Source organism: Heterodontus francisci, chromosome 17 (assembly GCF_036365525.1).
Source record: "Heterodontus francisci isolate sHetFra1 chromosome 17, sHetFra1.hap1, whole genome shotgun sequence".
In the NCBI taxonomy this organism is placed as follows: Eukaryota; Metazoa; Chordata; class Chondrichthyes; order Heterodontiformes; family Heterodontidae; genus Heterodontus; species Heterodontus francisci.
This window is the reverse complement of record NC_090387.1, coordinates 40,049,149-40,072,166: the sequence shown is the minus strand read 5'-3', so window position 1 is coordinate 40,072,166 and position 23,018 is coordinate 40,049,149. Positions and strand designations below refer to the sequence as shown.

The window sequence follows — 23,018 nt, the reverse complement described above, 5'->3', positions numbered from 1 at the left end:
TGTAACTCCTTTATTTAAAAAGGGAGGGAGACAGAAAGCAGGAAACTACAGGCCAGTTAGCTTAACATCTGCCATAGGGAAAATGTTAGAAGCTATTATTAAAGACATTATAGCAGGGCACTTAGTAAAATCAGGCAGAGTCAACATGGTTTTGTGAAAGACAAATCATGTTTAACCAATCTATTGGCGTCTTTGAAGAAGTAACATGTGCTGTGGATAGAGGAGAACCGGTGGTTATACTGTACTTAGATTTCCAGAAGGCATTTGATAAGGTGCCACATCAAAGGTTATTGCGGAAAATAAAAGCTCATGGTGTAGGGGGTAACATATTAGCATAGGTAGAATATCGGCTAGCGAACAGGAAACAGAGAGTAGGCATAAATGAGTCATTTTCTGGTTGGCAAGATGTCACAAGTGGTGTGACGCAGGTATCAGTGCTGTGGCCTCAACTTTTTACAATTTATATAAATGACTTGGATGAAGGGACTGAAGGTATGGTTGCTAAGTTTGCTGATGATACAAAGATAGGTAGGAAAGTGAGTTCTGAAGAGGACTTAAGGAGGCTACAAAAGGATATAGATAGGTTAAGTGAGTGAGCAAAAATCTGGCAATCTGAGAAAATGTGAAATTGTCCATTTTGGCAGGAAGAGTAAAAAAGCATATTATCTAAATGGTGAGAGATTGAAGAGCTGTGAGATGCAGAGGGATCTGGTGTCCTAGTGCATGAATCGCAAAAGATTAGTCTGCAGGTTCAGCAAGTAATCAGGAAAGCTAATAGAATGTTATTGTATATTGTGAGGAGAACTGAATACAAAAGTAGGGAGGTAATGCTTCAGTTATACAGGGCATTGGTGAGAGCACATCTGGAGTACTGTGTAAGTCATGGTCTCCTTATTTAAGGAAGGATGTAAATGCGTTGGAAGCCATTCAGAGAAGGTTTACTAGACTAATACCTGGAATGGACAAGTTGTCTCATGAAGAAAGGTTGGACAGACTAGGCTTGTATCCGCTAAAGTTCAGAAAAGTAAGAAGCGACTTGATTGTAAGCATGTAAGATTCTGAGGGGTTTTGACGGGGTAGATGTGGAAAGGATGTTTCTCCTTGTAGGAGAATCTAGAACCAGGGTTCACTGTTTAAAAACAAGGTGTCACCCATTTAAAACAGAGATGAGGAGAATTTCTTTCTCTCAGAGGGCCGTGAGTCTTCGGAACTCTCTTCCTCAAAAGGCAGTGAAAGCAGAGTATTTAAATATTTTTAAGGCAGAGGTAGATAGATTCTTGATAGGCAAGGGGTGAAAGATTATCAGGGATAGGTGGGACTGTGAAGTCAAGTTTACAATCAGATCAGCCATGATCTCATCAAATGGCACAGCAGGCTCGAGGGACCCTGTGGCCTACCCCTCCTCCTAATTCATATGTTCGTATGGAATACTGCAGTAGGCCAAAGACAGAGATGTCATTTGGAGAGCAAGGTGGAAAATTAAACTGGCAGGCCACCGGAAGCTCGGGGTCATGCTTGTGGACTGACTGGAGGTGTTCCGCAAAGCAGTCCCCCAATCTGTGTTTGATGCCCCCAGTGTGGAGCAGACCACATTGTGAGCAGCGAATACAGTATACTAAATTGAAAGAAGTACACGTCAATCGCTGTTTCACCTGGAAGGAGTGTTTGGGGCCTTAGACAGTGGAGAAAGAGTAGGTAAAAGAGCAGGTGTTGTATCTCCTGCACTTGCATAGAAAGGTGCTGTGGGAAGGGGCCAAGGTGTCGGGGGTGATAGAGGAGTGGACCAGGGTGTCACAGAGGTAATGGCCCCTTCAGGAATCCAGAAAGGGGAGGGGATGACGGTTTGGTGGTGGCATCACATTGGGGGAGGCAGAAATGGCAGTGGATTACCTGTTGAACACAGAGGCTGGTGGTGTGCAAAGTGAGGACAAGGGGAACCCTATTGTGGTTCTGGAATGGAGAGGAAGGGGTGAGAGCAGGAGTACGAGAAATGGGTCAGACAAGGTTGAGGGACCTGCCAACCATGGTGGGGGAATCCATGGTTGAGAAAAAAGAATTACATATCTGAAGGGCTAGTGTGGAAGGTTTCATCTTCAGAACGGATACAACAAAGACAGAGAAACTGGGAGAATGGAATGGAGTCCTTACAGGAAGCAGGGTGAGGAAGTGTATTCGAGGTAGCTATGGGAGTCAGTGGGCTTAAAATGAATATTTGTTTATGGGATGTGAGCATCACTGGCTAAACCAGCATTTATTACCCATCCCTCATTGCCCTTGATTCTCAGAGGGCATTTAAGTGTCAACCACATTGCTGTGGATCTGGAGTCACATACAGACCAGACCTGGTAAGGACAGCAGATTTCCTTCCCTGAAGGACATTAGTGAACCAGATGGGTTTTTACAACAATCATCAATGGTTTCATGGTCACCATTAGACTATCTTTTTAATTCCAGATTTTATTAATTGAGTTCAAATTTCACCATCTGCTATGGTGGGATTCAAACCCATGTCCCCAGAACACTAGCCTGGGCCGCTGGGCTTCAAGTCTAGTCACATTACCACTGCACCACCGCCTCTGTTGATAGCCTACTCCAGAAATGGAGACAGAGAAGTCAAGGAAGGGAATGGCAGAATCAAAGGTGGACCATGTGAAGGTGAGAGAAGGGTGGAAATTGGAAGCAAAGTTGATGAAGTTTTCTAGTTCAGGGCAAGAGCAGGATAAGGCGCAGTGGCGCAGTGGTTAGCACCGCAGCCTCACAGCTCCAGGGACCCGGGTTCGATTCCGGCAACTGCCTGTGTGGAGTTTGCAAGTTCTCCCTGTGTCTGCGTGGGTTTTCTCCGGGTGCTCCGGTTTCCTCCCACAAGCCAAAAGACTTGCAGGTTGATAGGTAAATTGGCCATTATAAATTGTCACTAGTATAGATAGGTGGTAGGGAATTATAGGGACAGGTGGGGATGATTGGCAGGAATATGGGATTAGTGTAGGATTAGTATAACTGGGTGGCTGATGTTCGGCACAGACTCGGTGGGCCGAAGGGCCTGTTTCAGTGCTGTATCTCTAATCTAAGGCACCGATATAGTCAATGTACCAGAAAAAGAGTTGAGGGAGGAGGCCCGAGTTGGACTGCAACAAGGGATATTCCACACATCCCATAAAAAGGCAGGCATAGCTAGGATCTATGTGGGTACCTATAACAATACCTTTTATTTGGAGGAAGTGAATGAGATAAAGGAGAAGCTGTTCAATGTGAGAACAAGTTCAGCCAGGTGGAGGACAGTGGTGGTGGACGGAAACTGCTTGGACCTCTGTTCAAGGAAGAAACAGAGAGCCCTCACCGTCTTGGTGAGGGATAGAGGTGTAGAGAGATTCGACGTCCATGGTGAAGAAGAGACGGGTGGGGCCAAGAAATTGGAAACTGTTAAAGTGACAGAGGGCATCAGAAGAGTCCCAGATGTAGGTAGGGAGAGATTGGACAAGGGGAGCAAAAATAGTCGAGATAGGAAGACATCAATTCAGTGGGCCAGAAGCAGGCTGAAACAGTAGGTCTAACAGGGCAGTCCTGTTTGTGATGTTGGGAAGGAGGTAGAAGCTATTTGGGGTTGGGGAACTATGAGATTGGCAGCCATGGAGGGAAGATCTCCAGAGGAGATGAGGTCATTGACAGTCCTGAAAACAATGGCTTGATTTTCAGTGGTGGGGTCATGGTCCATGGGGAGGTAGAAGGAAGTGTCAGAGAGTTGATGTTCGGCCTCTGCTACGTAGAGGTCAGTTTGCCAGACAACAACAGCATCCCCCTTGTCAGCAGGTTTGATGACAATGTTAGGGTTGGAGCTGAGAGAATGAAGTGCATCAAATTCAGAGGGCGGCAGGTTAGAGTGAGTGAGAGGAGCAGAGAAATTGCGACGGCTGATGTCAGGCCAGCAGTTCTCAATGGAAAGACCAAGAAAGGGTAAGTGGCCCGAGGGAGGAGTCCAGGTAAAGGAAGAATACTAGCGATGGGTTAAAGGGTCTGCAGCGTTGTCGGAGGACTCCTGGCCAAAGAGGTGGGCGCGGAGATGAAGACGACGGAAGAAGAGCTCAGCATCATACTGAGCTTGAAATTCATTGAGGTATGGGAATGTGTATAGAGTGTATGGAAATAAAGCTGAGTCCTTTGCTAAGGACAGATCGTTCGGGGTCAGAGAGGGGAAGGTTATCATGAATACAGGTCAAGAGGAGAGATTAGAAGAAGGAATGGGGGGTCAGAAGAAAGTGAAGGGGAAGAGAAAAAGTTTTTTGTTGCGGCATCAAATGAGACGAAGGATGAAATGAAACTGTGGAGCAGGACAGCTTTGAGATAGTGAGTTGGTGCTGCTGAAGAGAGAATTTGAGAGTGTGCATGTGGCGGTGCATGGCACTGAATGATAATCTCAGGATGCGGTAAGAACAGCAGTTAGAGAAATGTTGAATGTCTCGGAGATACCTGTATTTGTGGGTGCATCCAAAACAAAAAGGGTGGAATTTCAGTTGTAATTTATGTGCAATAAGTCTGAACTGAAGACAGTTGCTAAGCAAGGATATTTGACTGTGAAAGTGGGTTTTGATAGTTACTTGATCAAACACAAGAAGGGAAATAATAAGCAATCAAGGTGAACAAGGTAAAAGATACAAACGGAAATCCCATCTGAGAGAAGAGCAGAACCTTTTCAAGGTATGCATTCCTGGAAGAGAAGTGGCAGTGGATTGTGAATTGAACACTAATAGAAAAGCAAAATATTGCGAATGCTGGAAATCTGAAATAAAAGCAGAAAATGCTAATGTTAATTGTCTAATTTATTCTCACTAGAGAGGAAGATGCTTCCAATGTAGCAGTAAGGGAGGAGGCCGTAGCAATATTGGATAGGGTAAAAATGATGAAGAGGAGGTATTTAAAAGGTTAGCAGTTCTCTAAGTAGAAAAGTCATTCAGTCCAGATAAGATGCATCCGACGTTACTGAGGAAAGCAAGGGTGGAAATTCCAGAGGCTCTGGCCACAATCTTCCAATTTTCCTTGCATATGGGAGTGGTACCAGAGGACTGGAGGGTTACAAATGTTACACTCCTCTTCAAAAAAACAGAGAGGGATAAATTTGGCAACAACAGGCCATTCAGCCAAATGTCAGTGGGGAGGCAACTATTAGAGACAATAATCTGGAACAAAATTAGTTGGCATTTGGAAAAGTATGAGCTAATAACTGAAAGTCAGCATGGATTTGTTAAAGGAAAATTTTGTTTGGCTAACTTGATCGCGTTCTTTGAAGCAGCAGAGAGGGTTGATGAAGGTAATGTGATTTATGTGTATATGGTATAAAAGGGGACGCAGGAACACAGAGACCTAGGTGGGATGGGGTGGGGGCAGGGGGTGCGGGGTGTTGTATGTGTACAAATATTTGAAGGTGGCAAGACAACTTGAGAAGGCTGTTTGAAAAAAAGCATATGGGGTCCTTGGCTTTATTCATAGAGGAATAGAGTACAAAAGAAAGGAAATTATGTTAAACCTTTACAAAACACTGGTTAAGCCTCAGCTAGAGTATTGTGTACAATTCTGGACACCACACTTTAGGAAGAATGTCAAAGCCTTAGAGAAGGTATAGAAGAGATTTACTACAGTGGGACCAGGAATGAGGGACTTCAGTTACATGGAGAAATCTGGGGTTCTTCTCCTTAAAGCACAGAAGGTTAGGAGGGGATTTAATGGAGGTTCAAAATCAGGAATGGTTTTGATAGTTTCTCCTTATTTCTCTAATTCCACTGGCAGATGAGTCAGTAACTATAAGACATAAATTGAAGGTGATTGGCAACATGAGGAAACATTAATTTTACAGACTATTATGCTCTGGATGCATAGCCAGAAAGGGTGGTGGAAGCACATTCAGTAGTAATATTCAAAAGAGAATTAGATAAATGCTTGAAAGAAAGATTACAGGGCTGTAGGGAACATGCAGGGGAGTGGGATTAATTGGATAACTCTAGCAAAGAGCCAGCACAGGCACAATAGGCCGAGTGGCTTCCTTCTGTGTTGTATCATCCAATGATTTCTTCTGTGCACATTTATAAAAACAATTATACACTACTCACCAGATTTTTTTTTCTCTATATACTTGTGCATTTCCAAAACCATTGGAAACTTCATTCACTTCCTGCACTGTAAGTCCTGAGACTTTGCTATCACTGTATTGTAGCCATTGTTGGGGAGGCGGTGGCGTAGTGGTATTGTCACTGGACTAGTAACCCAGAGACCCAAGGTATTGCTCTGGGGACATGGGTTCAAATCCCACCACAGCAGAAGGTGGAATTTGAATTCAATTAATAAAATCTGGAATTAAAAAAGCTAGTCTAATGATGGCCATGAAACCATTGTCAATTGTTGTAAAAACCCATCTGGTTCACTAATGTCCTTTAGGGAAGGCAATCTGCTGTCTTTACCTGGTCTGGCCTACATGTGACTCCAGACCCACAGCAATGTGGCTGATTCTTACATGGCCTCGCAAGCCACTCAGTTGGCAGCTCACTGCCACCTTCTCAAGGGCAATTAGGGATGGGCCTGACCAGCGACGCTCACATCCCAAGAATGAATAACAAAGAAAAAAAAATTATTATTTTGCTTCTAAGAAATTGGCCTTTCATTTTCAATATTGTTTCATCAAATATTGCTCGTGCACCAGAAACCATTTATTTCGGCCAAGTTGTTAAATTTTTGTATGTAGATAAGTGTTTGGAGTATTTCAAATAACCTCCCAATAGATGGTATTGCTTTTGGCTCTTTTGCACTATTGTCTCAGTCAAAGGCCCAACAAAAGTTTATGTAAGCAGACTATGCCCTTTATTATCTGAAGTCTATATCTTTTACTTTCTGCTGTAGCAGAGTGTATGACCCAGGAGCTAATAATTATTCTATTTGGAGTACTACTATTGGACTAAACACTGCCTTGTGCTAAACTATCATGGTCACATTTGCCAGGTAAATTATTGCCAGACCAATGATTTAACAAGACAAAATAGCTAATCATATTAAATTACCAAATCAGATAAGGTTATGAAACAAGGGGAATCAAACAATATATCTATGACAACTTATTATTCACTGGCAGTTAAAACAATGTCCTGAGTGATGAATGCTCATAGCCTGCCTTATTGTGATGCTTGTTAACAGCATGATACCTCCAGGTATATCTCTCAAATAGTTCTATTGAAACCAAGGCTTACAGTTTTTTTAATCAGAAAAGTTTTCAAAATGAAACAAGAGCTAAAGAACAGCATAAAAACAGAAAGTGCTGGAAATACTCAGCAGGTCTGGCAGCATCTGTGGAGAGAGAAGCAGAGTTAACATTTCAGCTCTGTGACCTTTCATCAGAACTGGCAAAGGTTAGAAATGTAATAGGATTTAAGCGAGTGAAGTGGGGTGGGAAGAGAGAAAATGGAAGGTTGTGACAGGGCAGAGGGCGGGAGAGATTAAATGACAAAGATGTCATGGGACAAAGGCAAAGGGAGTGCTAATGGTTGTGGTGAAAGACGAAGCATTAGTCTAGAGAGAGTGTTAATGGCAGAATAATGAACAGCCCTGTCCAAAAGCACAAATATGAAAAACTAAGTTTAAGGCAGGCACATGGTTAAAATAATAATATCAAAAAAGGTCAGTCATGCTCTGAAATTGTTGAACTCATTGTTGAGACCAGAAGGCTGTAGAGTGGCTAATTGGATTTCAGATTTCCAGCAGCCGCAGTATTTTGCTTTTACTAAAGAACAGCATCCTTGGCTTTTATTCAATTAATTTCTTTGGAGTAGCACGTAATTGGTTTGAAGTAGGAAAACAAATGGTTTTTAAACATTATCAAAGATACAATGGGATTATACTTCATAGATTTAGAACAGCCCACGGCTATTTTCATGGACAACCATTTTTACAATAATCTGTGTATTAAACCAAGGCAAAGTTTGCATACACAAATTCTTAGACAGACATTTGTCACTTAAATATGACAACATATCATGTTTTTCACTGCCATGGAGACATTCTTTTAAAAAGCATCAATGATGTTAAATAGGATGAGATGGCTAGGATCACTGAATATCCTTTCTTAAATGTGGAGACCAAAAATGCTCACGGTATTCCAGGTGCGGTCTCACCAAAGCCTTGTACAATTTTGGTAAGACTTCTTTATTCCTGTACAATCTGATTACTGTAATAATTGAAACACCCCAGAACAGATCACTTTTCTCAAGTAATCCCTGACTAGCCACTGCTGTCCGTGTTCTCCAAAAAAAATGTAATGTTTCATGATTTTTGACCAGGTTTACACGCACAAGATTTGGCAGCAAAAGGTCAGTGTAGCCTATTATAATTTTTCTTCTTTGTTATGAGAATTGTGTTAGCCATGGCTCAGTTGGTAGCACTCTTACCTCTAAGTTACAAGGTTTAGGATTCAAGTCCCACACCAGCAATTGAACAAAAAAATACAGGCTGACACTCCACTGCAGTACTAAGGCAGCGTGCCTCTGTAAGAATGCTGTCTTTTTGATGAGACATTAAACTGAGGCCCCATCTGCCCTCTCTGTTGGCCATAAGAGATCCCATGGCACTATTTCAAAGAAGAGCAGGGACGTTATCCCCAGTGTACTGGCTAATATCTATCTCTCAATCAGCATCACAAAAACAGATTATCTGGTTATTGCTGTTTGTGGGAGTAGCTGTGCACGAATTGGCTGCAGCATTTCCTACGTTACAACAGTGACTATACATCATTGGCTGTGAAGCACATTGAGATGTCCAGTGGTCATGAAAGGCGCTATATAAATGCAAGTCCTTTTTTAAACTAAAGTTAGTGAGATCGAGGTGAGATTTGGTTATAACTGTTACTCTGTGCATTCACATGCTGTCAGTAAAATATCCAAGGCAAACACAAGTTTTGTAACACTGGACAGTCAATAAGTCACAATCTGTGATTGCAAGCTAAAAAGACATGGTCAAATATTGGGTTTGAGTTATTCAATAAGGCTTAGATGCAATTAATCACAGTTACTATCAGTGTCTTATATACCCTCAAATTCCTAAGTTTTCTTTTGACTGTACATCTGAAATAACATGTCTGGAAAAAACTTCCCAATAGAATTTAGCAATTCTTTTATCTCTATAGCTTGAGGACTGATTAACAGGTAAAATATACTTACCACAGCAACAGCAGGAGACTGTAGCAGTTCTGCAGGAGTCATTGCGGCAAAATATGCAACATTAACCAGGATGTAACAAACAGTGACTAAAGGAATACCAATGATGATGGATAGTGGTAAATTTCTGCCAAACAAAGATTATCAGCTCCCATTAGAATAGTTAAAAAATTCAAACATTGCAAATTATTCCCTTACACAACTCAATACAATACTGCCAAAAAGTGTCCATGCACATTTTAATCAACAACAGAATATTTTTCTAGTTTATCATAGTATTTTGATTGCAAATCATTAACTACAGTCATTAACTACTTGCTTAGCAATAACCTGCTCAGTGCCGCTCAGCTTGGGTTCTGCCAGGGCCACTCAGCTCCTGACCTCATTACAGCCTTGATTCAAACATGGACAAAAGAGCTGAACTCCACAGGTGACGTGACATCAAGGCAGCATTTGACCGAGTATAGCATCAAGGAGCCCAAGCAAAACTGGAGTCAATGGGAATCGGCGGGGGGGGGGGGGGAGGAAAACTCTCCGCTGGTTGGAGTCATACCTAGCGCAAAGGAAGATGATTGTGGTTGTTGGAGGTCAATCATCTGAGCTCCAGGACATCACTGCAGGAGTCCCTCAGGATAGTGTCCTCGGCCCAACCATCTTCAGCTGCTTCATCAATGAACTTCCTTCAATCATAAGGTCAGAAGTGGGGATGTTCGCTGATGATTGCATAAAGTTCAGCACCATTCGCAACTCCTCAGATACTGAAGTAGTCCGTGTAGAAATGCAGCAAGACCTGGGCAATATCCAGGCTTGGGCTGATAAGTGGCAAGTAACATTCGAGCCACACAAGGAATAGGAGCAGAAGGAGACCATACGGCCCATCGAGCCTGCTCCGCTATTCAATACAATCATGGATGATCTTGGGCTTCAATTCCACTTTCCTGCCTGCTTCCCATTTCCCTTGATTCCCTGAGAGACCAAAAATCTATCTATCCCAGCCTTAAATGTATTCAATGATGGAGCATCTACAACCCTCTGGAGTAGAGAATTCCAACGATTCACAATCCTTTGAGTGTAGTAATTTCTCCTCATCTGAGTCCTGGATGATTGGCCCCTTATCCTGAGACTGTGTCCCCGTGTTCTAGATTCCCTGACCCATGGGAACAATCTCTCAGCTTCTACCCTATCAAGCCATTTCAGAATCTTGTATGTCTCAATTAGATCGCCTCTCATTCTTCTAAACTCCAGAGAATATAGGCCCAATTTACTCAGCATCTCATCATAGGACCAATAGGACCCCAGGGTCCTAAATTCAATTTAGTAAATCTTCACTGCACTACGTCCAGTGCAAGAATATCCTTTCTTAAATGTGGAGACCAAAAATGCTCACGGTATTCCAGGTGCGGTCTCACCAAAGCCTTGTACAATTTTGGTAAGACTTCTTTATTCCTGTACTCCAATCCCCTTGCAATAAAGGCCAACATGCCATCTGCCTTCCTAATAGCCTGCTGCACTTGCATGTTAACTTTGTGCATTCATTGTACGAGTACCCCCAACTCTCTCTGAACATCAAAACCTACCATTTTCACACCTTTTAAAAAATATTCTGCTTTTCTATTTTTACAACCAAAGTGACAACTTCACACTTCCCTACATTAGCCATCTTGTTGCCCACTCACTTAACCTGTCTATATCTCTCTTCAGCTTCTCTACATCTTCCCTGCAGCTTACCTTTCCACCGAGCTTTGTATCATCAGCAAACTTAGATACATTACTCTCTGTCTCTTCATCCAAGTCATTAATATAGTGTAAATAGCTGAGGCCTCAGCACTGATCCTTGTGGCACCCCACTATTCACTGCCTGCCAACTTGAAAATGCCCAATTATGCAGATTCTCTGCTTCCTGTCTGTTAACCAATCCTCTATCCATGCTAATATATTACCCCCAACTCCATGAGCCCTTATCTTGCCTATTAATCTTTTATGTGGCACCTTATGGAATGCCTTTTGAAAATCCAGGTATATAAATCTACTGGTTCCCCTTTATCTGCCCTACTAGTTACATCCTCAATAAACCCCAATAAATTTGTCAAACAGGATCTCCCTTTAGTAAAACCATGTTGACTTTTGTAATCATACTATGCATTTCCAAGTGCAATGTTAAGACTTATTTCATAATAGTTTCCAGCATCTTCCCAATAACTGACATTAGACTAAGTGGCCTGTAGTTCCCTGTTTTCTCTCTACCTGCTTTCTTGAAAAGCGGTGTAACATTTGCCAACTTCCAATCTGATTGATCCAATCCAATTCGCGCCACATAAGTGCCAGGCAATGACCATCTCAAACAAGAGAAAATTTAACCACCTCCCTTTGAGATTCAATGGCATTACGATCGCTGAATCCCCCACTATCAACATCCCGGGGGTTACCCTTGACCAGACATTGAACTGGAGTAGCCATATAAGTACTATGGCTGTAAGAGCTGGTCAGAGGCTAGGAATCCTGTGGCAAGTAACTCACCTCCTGATTCCCCAAAGCCTGTCCACCATTTACAAGGCACAAGTCAGGAGTGTGATGGAATACTCTCCACTTGCCTGGATTGGTGCTGCTCCAACAACACTCAAGAAGCTCGATACCATCCAGGACAAAGCAGCCCGCTTGATTGGCACCCCATCCACAAACATTCACTCCCTGCACCACCGACGCACAGTGGCAGCAGCGTGTACCATCTACAAGTAGCATTGCAGCAACGCACGAAGGCTCCTTAGACAGCACCTTCCAAACCCGTGACCTCTACCACCTAGAAGGACAAGGGCACCACCTGCAAGTTCCCGTCCAAGCCACACACCATCCTGACTTGAACTATATTGCCGTTCCTTCACTGTCACTGGGTCAAAATCCTGGAACTTTCTTCTTAACAGCACTGTGGGTGTACCTACCCCACATGGACTCCAGCGGTTCATGAAGGCAGCTCACCACCACCTTCTCAAGGGCACTTAGAGATGGGCAATAAGTGCTGGCCTAGCCAGTAACGCACACATCCCATGAATGATTAAAAAAAAGTACAGTCAGCTTTTTCCAGGATAATTCAGCATTAGTTATATATTTGCCCTTCTGTAGCTATCATTCTGCAATACTACATTTGCTGTGACAAATAGAAATGAGATTCCTCTCACTTCCAATTTCCATATAACTGTATAAATTTTGCAATTTATGTATTCCACGTTGGAAACTGCTTAAATTATACCCACCTTGAGCATGCATGCAAGCACCACTGTAAAACTATCCCCATATCAATTTCTGTATCATATCCTGTTATTTTGGATCTGGTTTAAGTATTCTCTTAGGTACAGTGCTGCTGGTCACTCTCATAAGTGAGCTAGTTGTCTTGCATTCAGGATTGTGTGTGTACTGCTTATTATCCAATACTATAACATAAACTGAGGGTGTAACAATAGGACCCCCTTGTGATCAATGTTCCCTCTAAATTTTCTTTCCCCTGGGCATGCTACAAACTCCTCTGAGCACTACATTCTTGTTCATGGTCAGCTTACATATTAAAAATCAGTTAACTTTCACAAGGTTGTGAGGTGGTCTCTATTTCAATGTGAGGTTCAGTCCAGATTGCTACGTGGCTGGACATACGTGCACCTTGGAGGAAACATTGCTCTCCTCCCACTACTACTATTCTCCCTCTCCTTGCAGGCCCCATTCCACCTCCACCTCTCACAGGTCCCAATCCACTTCTCCTGTAACAAATCACATTATAATTCTACTCGCACACATGCCATTCTCCTTCTCCTCACACCTATCAACTGACCTCCCCTCTTACTGGTTCCATTCTTGCTCTGATCTCACTAGTCCTATTCTCTGCTCCTCATACAGCCCAATTCACCTCTACTCTAACGGATCCCATTATACTTCTACACCCCCATGACCAAATCAACCTCTCCTCTCGCTGGTCCAATTTGTTCTCCCCCTCCTCACACGTTACACACCTGAACTGTTATTTCCCGTTTCCCCAAACAAATGCTCCTGCTTTCAGGAGAGTAGATGAAATGAGAAAGGAACATAGGAAATAGCAGCTGGAGTAGACCATTCGGCCTGTCAAGCCTGCTCCACCATTCAAACAGATCATGGCTGATCATCTACTATTAAGCCATTTTTCCCCACTATCCCCATATCCCTTGATGTCATTAGTATCCAGAAATCTATTGATTTCTGTCTTAAACATGCTCAATGATTGAGCTTTCACAGCCCTCTGGGGTAGAGAATTCCACAGATTCACCACCCTCTGAGTAACAAAATTCCTTCTCATCACAGTTTTAAATGGCCTCCCCTTATTCTGATACTGAATCCCCTCATTCTACACTCACCAGCCAGAGGAAACATCTTATCCACATCTACCCTGTCACGCCCTGTAAGAATTTTCTAAGTTTCAATGAGATCACCTCTCATTCTTCAAAACTCTAGAGAACACAGGCCCAATTTCTGCAATCTCTCCTCATAAGACAATCCCGCCATCCCAGGGATTAGTCTGGTGAACCTTCGCTGCACTCCCACTATGGCAAGTATATTCTTCCTTAGATAAGGAGATAAAAACTGTACACAATACTCCAGGTGTGGTCTCACCAAGACGCTATACAATTGCAACAAGACATCTTTACTCCTGTACTCAATTCCCCTTGCAATTAAGGCCAACATACCATTTGCCTTTATAATGGCTTGCTGCACCTACATACTAGCTTTTAGTGACTCATGAACAAGGACCGCCAGGTCCCTTTGATCATCATCATTTCCCAACCTCTTACTATTTAAGAAATACTCTGCCTATCTGTTTTTTTCTACCAAAGTGGATCACCTCACACTCATTCACATTATATTCCATTTGTCATGTTCTTGCCCATTCATTTAGCCTGTCCAAGACCCCTTGAAACCTCCTTGCATCCTCCTCACAACTTACATTCCCACCTACTTTTGTATCATCAGCAAATTTGGAAATGTTATATTTGGACCCCACATCCAAATCATTTATAGTGATTGTGAACAGCTGTGGCCCAAGCACTGATCCTTGTAGTATCCCACTAGTAACAGCCTGCCATTCTGAGAATGACCCGTTTATTCCTATGCTCTGTTTTCTGTCTGTTAACCAATTCTCAATCCAAAGCACTATATTACCCCCAATCCCATGTGCTCTAATTTTGTTTACTAACCTCCTGTGTGAGACCTTATCAAAAACCTTCTGAAAATTCAAATACACCGCATCCACTGGTTCTCCTTTATGCTACAAGTAACATCTTCAAAAAACTCCAACAGGTTTGTCAAACATGATTTCCCTTTCATAAATCCATGTTGACTCTGCCCAATCTGATCATTATCCCAGGACTGGGTAAACCTAATTAGCTCTAATGCTGTGGAGGATGAATTCCTGGAGTGTATACGCGATAGATTTCCGGAGCAGTATGTTGAGGAACCAACTCAGGATCGGGATATTTTAGATTTAGTATTTTGTAATGACAAAGGGCTAATTAATAACCTTGCCGTAAAGGAGCCATTAGGAAATAATGACCACAATATGATAAAATTTTGCATTAAGTTTGATCAAGATATAGTTCATTCTGAAATTAGAGTCTTAAATCTGAAATCTTAAACCTGATCTACCTATGAAGGTATGAGAGGCAAGTTGGCTATGGCGGATTGGGATTTAAAGATTTGACTGTAGACATCAATGGCTAGTATTTAAAGAAGCATTACATGGTTTACAACAAATGCACATTCCTCTAAGACACAAAAATGCAATAGGAAAGATGAATCAACCATGGCTAACAACAGAAGTTAAAGATTGCATTAGATCAAAGGTCTATATAGATATAAGGTCGCCAGAAAAAGTGGTAAGCCTGAGGATTGGGAACATTTTAGAATCCAGCAAAGGAGGACCAAGAAACTGATAAATAAAGAGAAAAGAGAATATGAATGCAGGCTAGCTAGAAGCATAAAGGTGTAAAAGCTACTTTAGGTATGTGAAAAGGAGAAGATTAGCAAGGACAAATGTGGGTCCATTACAGGCAGAGACAGGAGAATTTGTGGTGGAGAATGGGGAAATGGTGGAGAGACCAAATAATTACTTTGTGTCTGCCTTCATGGAGGAAGATACAGAAAATGTCCCAGAAATATTAGGAAACCAAGGCACTTGTAAAAATGAGGAATGGAGAGAAATTAGTATCAATAAAGAGTTAGTACTCGGAAAATTAACTGGATTGAAAGTTGATAAATCCCCTGGACCAGATGAGCTATGTAGAGAAAAAAATTGTGGCCGATGCAGCTAAATAAATACACACATATATACAAGATGAAAGTGTAGCCACATATTGTTACAAAATGGGGTATTTACCCAAGGCATTGTGGGACAAGTTAGTTAGCTTGCAGCCTTGAGCATGGTACTTGCTTAGCACAGGCAATTAGCCTGACCAAGGAGGGCCCCCCATATCAGTGCATAAGATAGCTGCTCTGTCTAATTGCAGACACAAAGCAATTAGGAATTCAGGCCTGATAGAGGTAGAAGGATTCATTGTGAAGACTCAAGGATAGTTGATAAGGGGGGTTTGGTAAACAAGCTGAGATGGTCAGGGGCGTACCATGAACTATCCCCACAACCACATGATGCATAATTAATAATTTTATTGGTAATGAATGTAATGTATGTAATCAATAACCGTTATGAATGGATTGTGTCCAGCCGGGATGGGCTGAGTAACTGTATATCTGTTGTGGATTTTCCTTTGTTCGGTGGAGAGGCATCTGGACAGCCCAGTGACCTGCTCCCCGCTGGCGTAACTTAATAAACTGTTTGACATTGGAGCAGTCCTGATATTCATTCCCGCTAACAAGCTACATCCCAGAGTATTGAAGGAGGTGGCTATAGAGATAGTGCATACGAGCATACATAGGAACATATGAATTTGGAGCAGGGGTAGGCTACTCAGCCCCTCGAGCCTGCTCCACCATTCAATAAGATCATGGCTGATCTGATTGTAACCTTCACTCCACATTCCCGCTTACCTCCAATAATTGTTCATCCCCTCTGCTTCCACTGCCTTTTGAGGAAGAGAGTTCCAAAACCTCATGACCCTCTGAGAGAAAAAAATTCTCCTCATCTCTGCCTTAAATGAGTGACCCCTAATTTTTAAATAGTGACCCCTAGTTTGAGATTGTCCCACAAGGGGAAACATCCTTTCCACATCCACCCTGTCAAGACCCCTCAGGATCTTATGTGCTTCGATCAAGTAGCCTGTTACTCTTCTAAATTCCAGCGGATACAAGCCTAGCCTGTCCAACTTTTCCTCATAGGACAACCTTCCCATTCCAGGTATTAGTCCAGTAAACCGTCTCTGAACTGCTTCCAATGCATTTACATCCTTCCTTGAATAAGGAGACCATGACTTACACAGTACTCCAGATATGATCTCACCAATTCCCTGTATAACTGAAGCATTACTTTTGTATTCAGTTCCCGTCGCAATAAACAATAACATTCTATTAGCTTTCCTAATTACCTGCTGTAGCTGCACACTAACCTTTTGCGATTCATGCACTAGGACACCCAGAGCCCTCTGCATCTCAGAGCTCTGCAATCTCTCACCATTTAGATAATATGCTTCTTTTTGATTCTTCCTGCCAAAATGGAAAATTTCAAATTTTCCCCACATTATACTCTATTTGCCAGATCTTTGCCCACTCACTAAACCTATCTAAATCCCTTTGTAGCCTCCCTATGTCCTCTTCACAACTTACTTTCCTATCTGTCTTTGTGTCATCAGCAAATTTATCAACCATACCCTTGGTCCCTTCATCCAAGTAATTTATATAAATTGTAAAAGGTTGAGGCCCCAGCACAGATTGCTGTGGCACACCACTCGTTACATCTTGCCAACCAGAAAATGATCTATTTATTATTTTTTTTATTTAGAGATACAGCACTGAAACAGGCCCTTCGGCCCACCGAGTCTGTGCCGACCAACAACCACCCATTTATACATTAATCCCATATTCTCTACCACATCCCCACCATTCTCCTACCACCTACCTACAATAGGGGCAATTTTTAATGGCCAATTTACCTATCAACCTGCAAGTCTTTGGAAGGTGGGAGGAAACTGGAGCACCCGGCGGAAACCCACGCAGACACAGGGAGAACTTGCAAACTCCGCACAGGCAGTACCCAGAACTGAACCCAGGTCGCTGGAGCTGTGAGGCTGCGGTGCTAACCACTGCGCCACTGTGCCGCCCACTCAGCCTACTCTCAGCCTACTGTTAGCTAGCCAATCTTCTATCTATGCCAATATGTTGCCCCCTGCACCATGAGCTTTTATTTTCCACAATACCTTTGATGTAGCTTCTTATCAAATGCCTTCTGGAAATCTCAGCACATCTACTGGTTCCCCTTTATTCATTGCACATGTTACTTCTTCAAAGAACGCCAATAAATAGATTAAATATGAATTGCCTTTCTCAAAACTCTGCCTGATTACCTTGAATTTTTCTAGGTGCCCTGCTATAACATCTTTAATGAAAGCTTCTAACATTTTCCCTAAGACAGATGCTAAGCTAACTGGCGTGCAGTTTCCTGCTTTCTGTCTCCCTCCCTTTTTGAATAAAGGAGTTACATTCTCCATTTTCCGATCTCGGGGATTTTGGAAAATAAAAACCAATGCATCGACTATCTCACTAGCCTCTTCTTTTAGAACCCTAGGAGGAAATCCATCAGGACCCAGGGACTTGTAAGCCCGCAGCTCCGACAATTTTTCAGTACCATTTCCCCGGTGATTATAATTTTCTTAACTTCCTCCTTCCCTTCCATTTCCTGATTTGCAGCTATTCTGGGATGTTATCTGTATCCTCTATAGTGAAGGACGATGCAAAATACTTGTTCAATTCCTTATTTTCCCTTATTAATTCCCCAGACTCACTTTCTATCGGACCAACACTCACTTTGTTATCTCTTTTCTTCTTTAAATACCTATAGAAACTCCTACTATCCGTTTTTATATTTCTAGCTAGCTTTCTCTTGTATTCTAATTTTTCCCTCCTTGTTTTAGTCATTCTTTGCTGTTCTTTATATTCTGTCCAATCTTCTGACCTGTCACCCACCTTGTGCAATTATATGCTTTTACTTTAAGTTTGACATTATCTTTAACTTTTTTAGTTAACCACAAATGGTGGGTCCTCCCCTTGGAATTTTTCTTTCTCATGGAAAATATCTATTCTGTGTATTCTGAAATATCCCCTTAAATGTTTGCCACTACATCCCTATTGATCTATCCCTTAACCTAATTTGCCAGTTCACTTTAGCTAGCTCTGCTTTCATGCCCTCATAATTGCCCTTATTTAAGTTTAAATGAACGTTTCTCCCTCAAACTGAATGTAAAATTCAATCATGTTATGATCGCTGCTACCTAGGGGTGCCTTCACTATGAGGTCATGAATTAATCCTATCTTGTTGCACAAAACCAGGTCTAGTATAGCCTGCTGTCTGGTTGGCTCTAGAATGTGCTGTTGTTCCAAGAAAGTATCCAAAAAATATTTTATGAACTCCTCATTTAGGCTACTTTGCCCATTTGATTTTCCAATCAATATGTAGATTAAAATGCCCTGTGATTATTGCATATATATATATAATTATATATAAGTAATACCTTAAATCCTTTCTATGAAGAAAAAAGTTCAAACATCCTGAAGCATGACACATGCATATTATCTAAATTTTCTCAATTTCTAATGTAGGGTCCAATTGTGTGTACCCACATTATACACACATGAACATATTGTCTTATTGGCTGTCCATCAGTATAAAAAGGGAACTCCACTGTACCTGTCTAAGTTTAGATTTGAGGATGTCAGTCTTCCATTTGAGAAGGAAGGCCATCAATTTGTATGCCAGACCTGCTGAGTATTTCCAGCAATTTTTGTTTTTATTTCAGATTTCCAACATCTGCAGTATTTTGCTTTTATTATTAATTTGTATTTAGTTCCTGTTTCCAAATTGAACAAAATTTCTTCCTACTACTGCAAATTTCTCCTGACTAAAATGTTAGTTTCCATAGTTGAAGAGAGAACAAATAATACAAATTGCATTTAAGTTGCATCTTATCATATCTCCAAGATATCTTAAAGCTCTTGATAACCAATAAATTACTCTTAAAATGTAGTTACTGCTATATAGACAAATATTTGTACACAGTGAGATCCCACAAATAGAAAATGAGATCAATGGCCTGTTAATCTATTTATGGCTGTTGTTTGAAGGAGGAACACTGTCTAGGACCTTGGGAGAAAATTCCTACTCTTCAAATGCTGGTATGGGATGTGTTATCTCCAACTTAACCAGTGAAATAGCCCGGAAAGCATTAGTTTAATATCTCATTGAATTGATATCCTTTGACGTTCCTTCAATATTGTCAACCTAGATTAGACTGTCAGATCCTGAACTGGCTAATGATTTTGCACTATTAATTTGGATTGGTGTTGTATAGTCTAAATGTGTATTTGTTTTAATTTCCTGTGTTTTATATCACTTTGAATGCAAAAGCTGTAGGATTTTCCTACCTGTAAGGATTCTTCAGTTCCTCTGTGATATAGTTGAGCTGATTCCTAGAAAGGACAGATGTAAGCATAATATAAATCTTTACATTAACAATTAATGAAATTGGTTTCCTGTGCCGGATTACTTTATATATTTTGAGTTCTTCCATTAAAGTTTAGAGACTTTTAAGCATCTAAAATTGATAGTGGGGATTATTAATAAAAATGTATATTTTAGTTAAGAATTTGATCTCTACACAATATCCATTGAATCATATAAGTAGAAAAATATGACTATGAAAGTTTCTTACCATCCATCATAAGACCAAAGTCCATTATAAAATGCCAAACTAACAGAACCAAAGGAAGTTTGAGCTCCATCAAATGAATTTTCAAAGTTCTGTGTATTTCCTGCAAAGATGAATGTTCATTATATCCAACAATTGTTACCTTTGATTTGTATGCTTGCCTGATGCATTAATAGTGATTCTTTAAGTTACAAACAATGTCACTTCAAGGTATTTCAGACATGACCATAATTACAAGGCCCACCACCACCTTCACAGGGAAACTGAGGATGGACAATGAGCCTTGCCAGCATTGCCTACATACAGAGAATACATTTTTAAAATGTCCTGTTTTCTTGTTCAAGATGAAAATAAAAAAAACCATACCACTACTTGAAGCAGGATAAGAATGGTCTCCTGGCCAACATGGATGCAACTTTTGCATGACAATAGTCACTCCACACCAAAAGTAATCTGCTTTGAAGTGTTTTGCTATGGTGCTGTATAAATTCAAGTAGTTATTTTATTCTCCAGTTGAATAGCGTGTGCCTGTTAAATCTTATTCTGTTAATGACAGGCTGAGTGATAACACTTTATCCAGATCCCCTTAATCAGGAGTAGAACCTGAGCAATTTAATCAAATAGACACAAAGATATCTGGAGACCAATTTGATTATATTTCTTCTAATAATATCCCATAAGGCTATATAGTTTGGTACATATAATGTGACACAATTTGGATCACCACAAGTATATATAGAAGAGCAACTGCTTAGGTCAAATTCCTGGAAATTTCTAAATATTATATTATTTGTTCTTTATTGTTGCCAATTTGGTATACTGCAAGTAAACTGGATCTAGGGCTAGGCAATGCCTAAATAAAATCCAGTTTCAGATTAGCAAGGTAAAGCAGATACCTTTCTGATGTACAGAAAGACATGCTGATTACTTCCAAATCTTTGAACATTCTAGTGAGTCCCGATAGTGGATGATTCCTTGTGTGAGATGTTGATATTCCGAGTAATTTAACAATAACACCTATTGAATATTACGACTTGTTTATCATTATTGAATGTGCATTTCTCTATTTTCATCTTCCAGCAGGCTTTTTTTTTTCATTCATTCATGGGATGTGGCTAGGCCAGCATTTCTTGCCCATCCCTAATTGCCCTTGAGAAGGTGGTTTATATGAACAGCATTGAGCATCTATACGATAATATCATACAATTAGGATAATTTCGAACTTTTATACCATCTCTGTGATTAGAGTAATTCGTAAATGTATAGCCTTTTATGGCAAATTTAATGGGCATTGCTAATATTTTATAATATACTTTCTAAGGAAACCTGTATGATTTCTTAGCCTTACAATTGGAGCAGTGAACAAGGATTCACTGAGGGGGGAACTAAAACACGGTGTTTCTACAATTAAACCCTGTTACGGTTAAACCAGGCTGAGAGGGAACCCCTAGGCTCCTTTCTCGCCTGGTTGTAAAAGTATATTTACATATTTTCAAAATTTCTGAAGAGTTGTTATGACGTAATCATTAACAGACCCTTCCGTATTATGATGGAAATTAGTGACATTGGATAAATCAGGTCAGACCAATGTTTGTTTTTCGAGGCTTGCACAGTAGCTGGCTAAAATGATAGATCTGGAGATGAACAGATTTTTTTAAAGTTTATTTTATGGGCAAAAATGACTAGAACAATGGAGCGAAAAACAGAGTTAATGGCCGGAATTTTACGCCGCCCCAGCGGGTCAAATGGTGGCGTGGGGGCAGGGTAAAATTGAGCGGCAGGCTTCGGGAGACCTCACTGCCCCGATTCCGCCTCCGACCAACTTTACATTGGTCCAGCAGGGAGTGGGGGGGTGGTGGTTGGGGGTGGTGAGAGATGGCCAGCCCACCCGATGCCAATCAGGACCCTTAAGTGGCCACTTAACGGCCACTTAAGGGCCCTCACCCGCCTCCACGGGTATGTTACCTGTGGCAAGTGGGTGTGCCGGGGACATGAAAGGCCGCCCAGCTACAGCTGCCGGCCTTTCCGCACCCTGGGGCGGGGGGTGCCTGGCAATCAGGCACAGGGTTCCCGATTGAGGGCCGCCCCCACCTCCCACCCCAACCCCGGGAACCAGGATGCCCCCCCTCCCCACAAACGACCACCCTAGCCTCACCAGGGCACGACCGATTCCCCTGGTGAGGCTGCCCGAACTTACCTTCTGTCCCGGTTCCATTGCGTCCTCCTCAGTCGGCTGGGCTGCAGTCTCAGCAGTGGCCACCACTCCCCGTGGCGCTGCTGAGACTAAGAGCTGCCGGCCCACTGATTGGCCAGCAGCTCACTGAGGCGGGACCTCCTCCCTCAAGTGAGTGGAAGTCCCGCCTCAGGCCAATTAAAGCCTGGGGATCCGTAAAATATGGAACGGATCCCCAGGCTGGGCAGGAGCGGGATCGGCACAGACATTTACGTCGGAGACCGGCTCCCGTCCGCCCAGCGTAAAATTCCGGCCAGTGTTTTAGATCTGTGTCCTATCATCAGAATCTGATGAAAGGTCACAAACTCTGTTTCTCTCTCCACAGATTTCTCTCTCCACAGATGCTGCCAGACCTGTTATGTATTTCCAGCACTTTCTGTTTTTATTTCAGATTTCCAACATTCACAATATTTTGCTTTTATTATATGACTAAAACAATATTTGATTTGGTATAAAAATGTGAATTTAACGTAACTTTCTATTTATATTTATTATCACATATCAGTGACATCCCACCTTGTGCGATTAGAACAATTCCAGCCACAACGATGACAGCAACAATTAACAGTTTAGCAGCGGTTAAAAAATTCTGAACATAGTTTGCCAGTTTGACACTGATCGCGTTCAATAGTGTGATTAAAACTGCAAAAGTAAAAGAAAAGAAATGGTTCAATAATCACAAAAAAAGATCAAATTCACACTTAGCAAATGCAAAGC

General features: G+C 41.7%; 1 protein-coding gene across 2 annotated transcripts in view; it reads right to left on the bottom strand.

Moving 5' to 3' along the window:
• The window catches only part of slc7a9 (solute carrier family 7 member 9), a 109,339-nt gene that overhangs the window by 30,765 nt on the left and 55,556 nt on the right, over positions 1-23,018 (bottom strand). The window contains exons 5-8 of one of the 2 annotated variants that reach the window (XM_068049898.1): positions 22,818-22,943; positions 20,072-20,171; positions 19,785-19,829; positions 9,189-9,312 (exon numbers count right to left, since the gene is read on the bottom strand). In XM_068049898.1, the coding sequence (XP_067905999.1) occupies positions 9,189-9,312; positions 19,785-19,829; positions 20,072-20,171; positions 22,818-22,943 (395 nt within the window). The remainder of the gene's footprint in view (positions 1-9,188; positions 9,313-19,784; positions 19,830-20,071; positions 20,172-22,817; positions 22,944-23,018) is intronic. The other variant, XM_068049899.1, reaches the window with a different exon arrangement.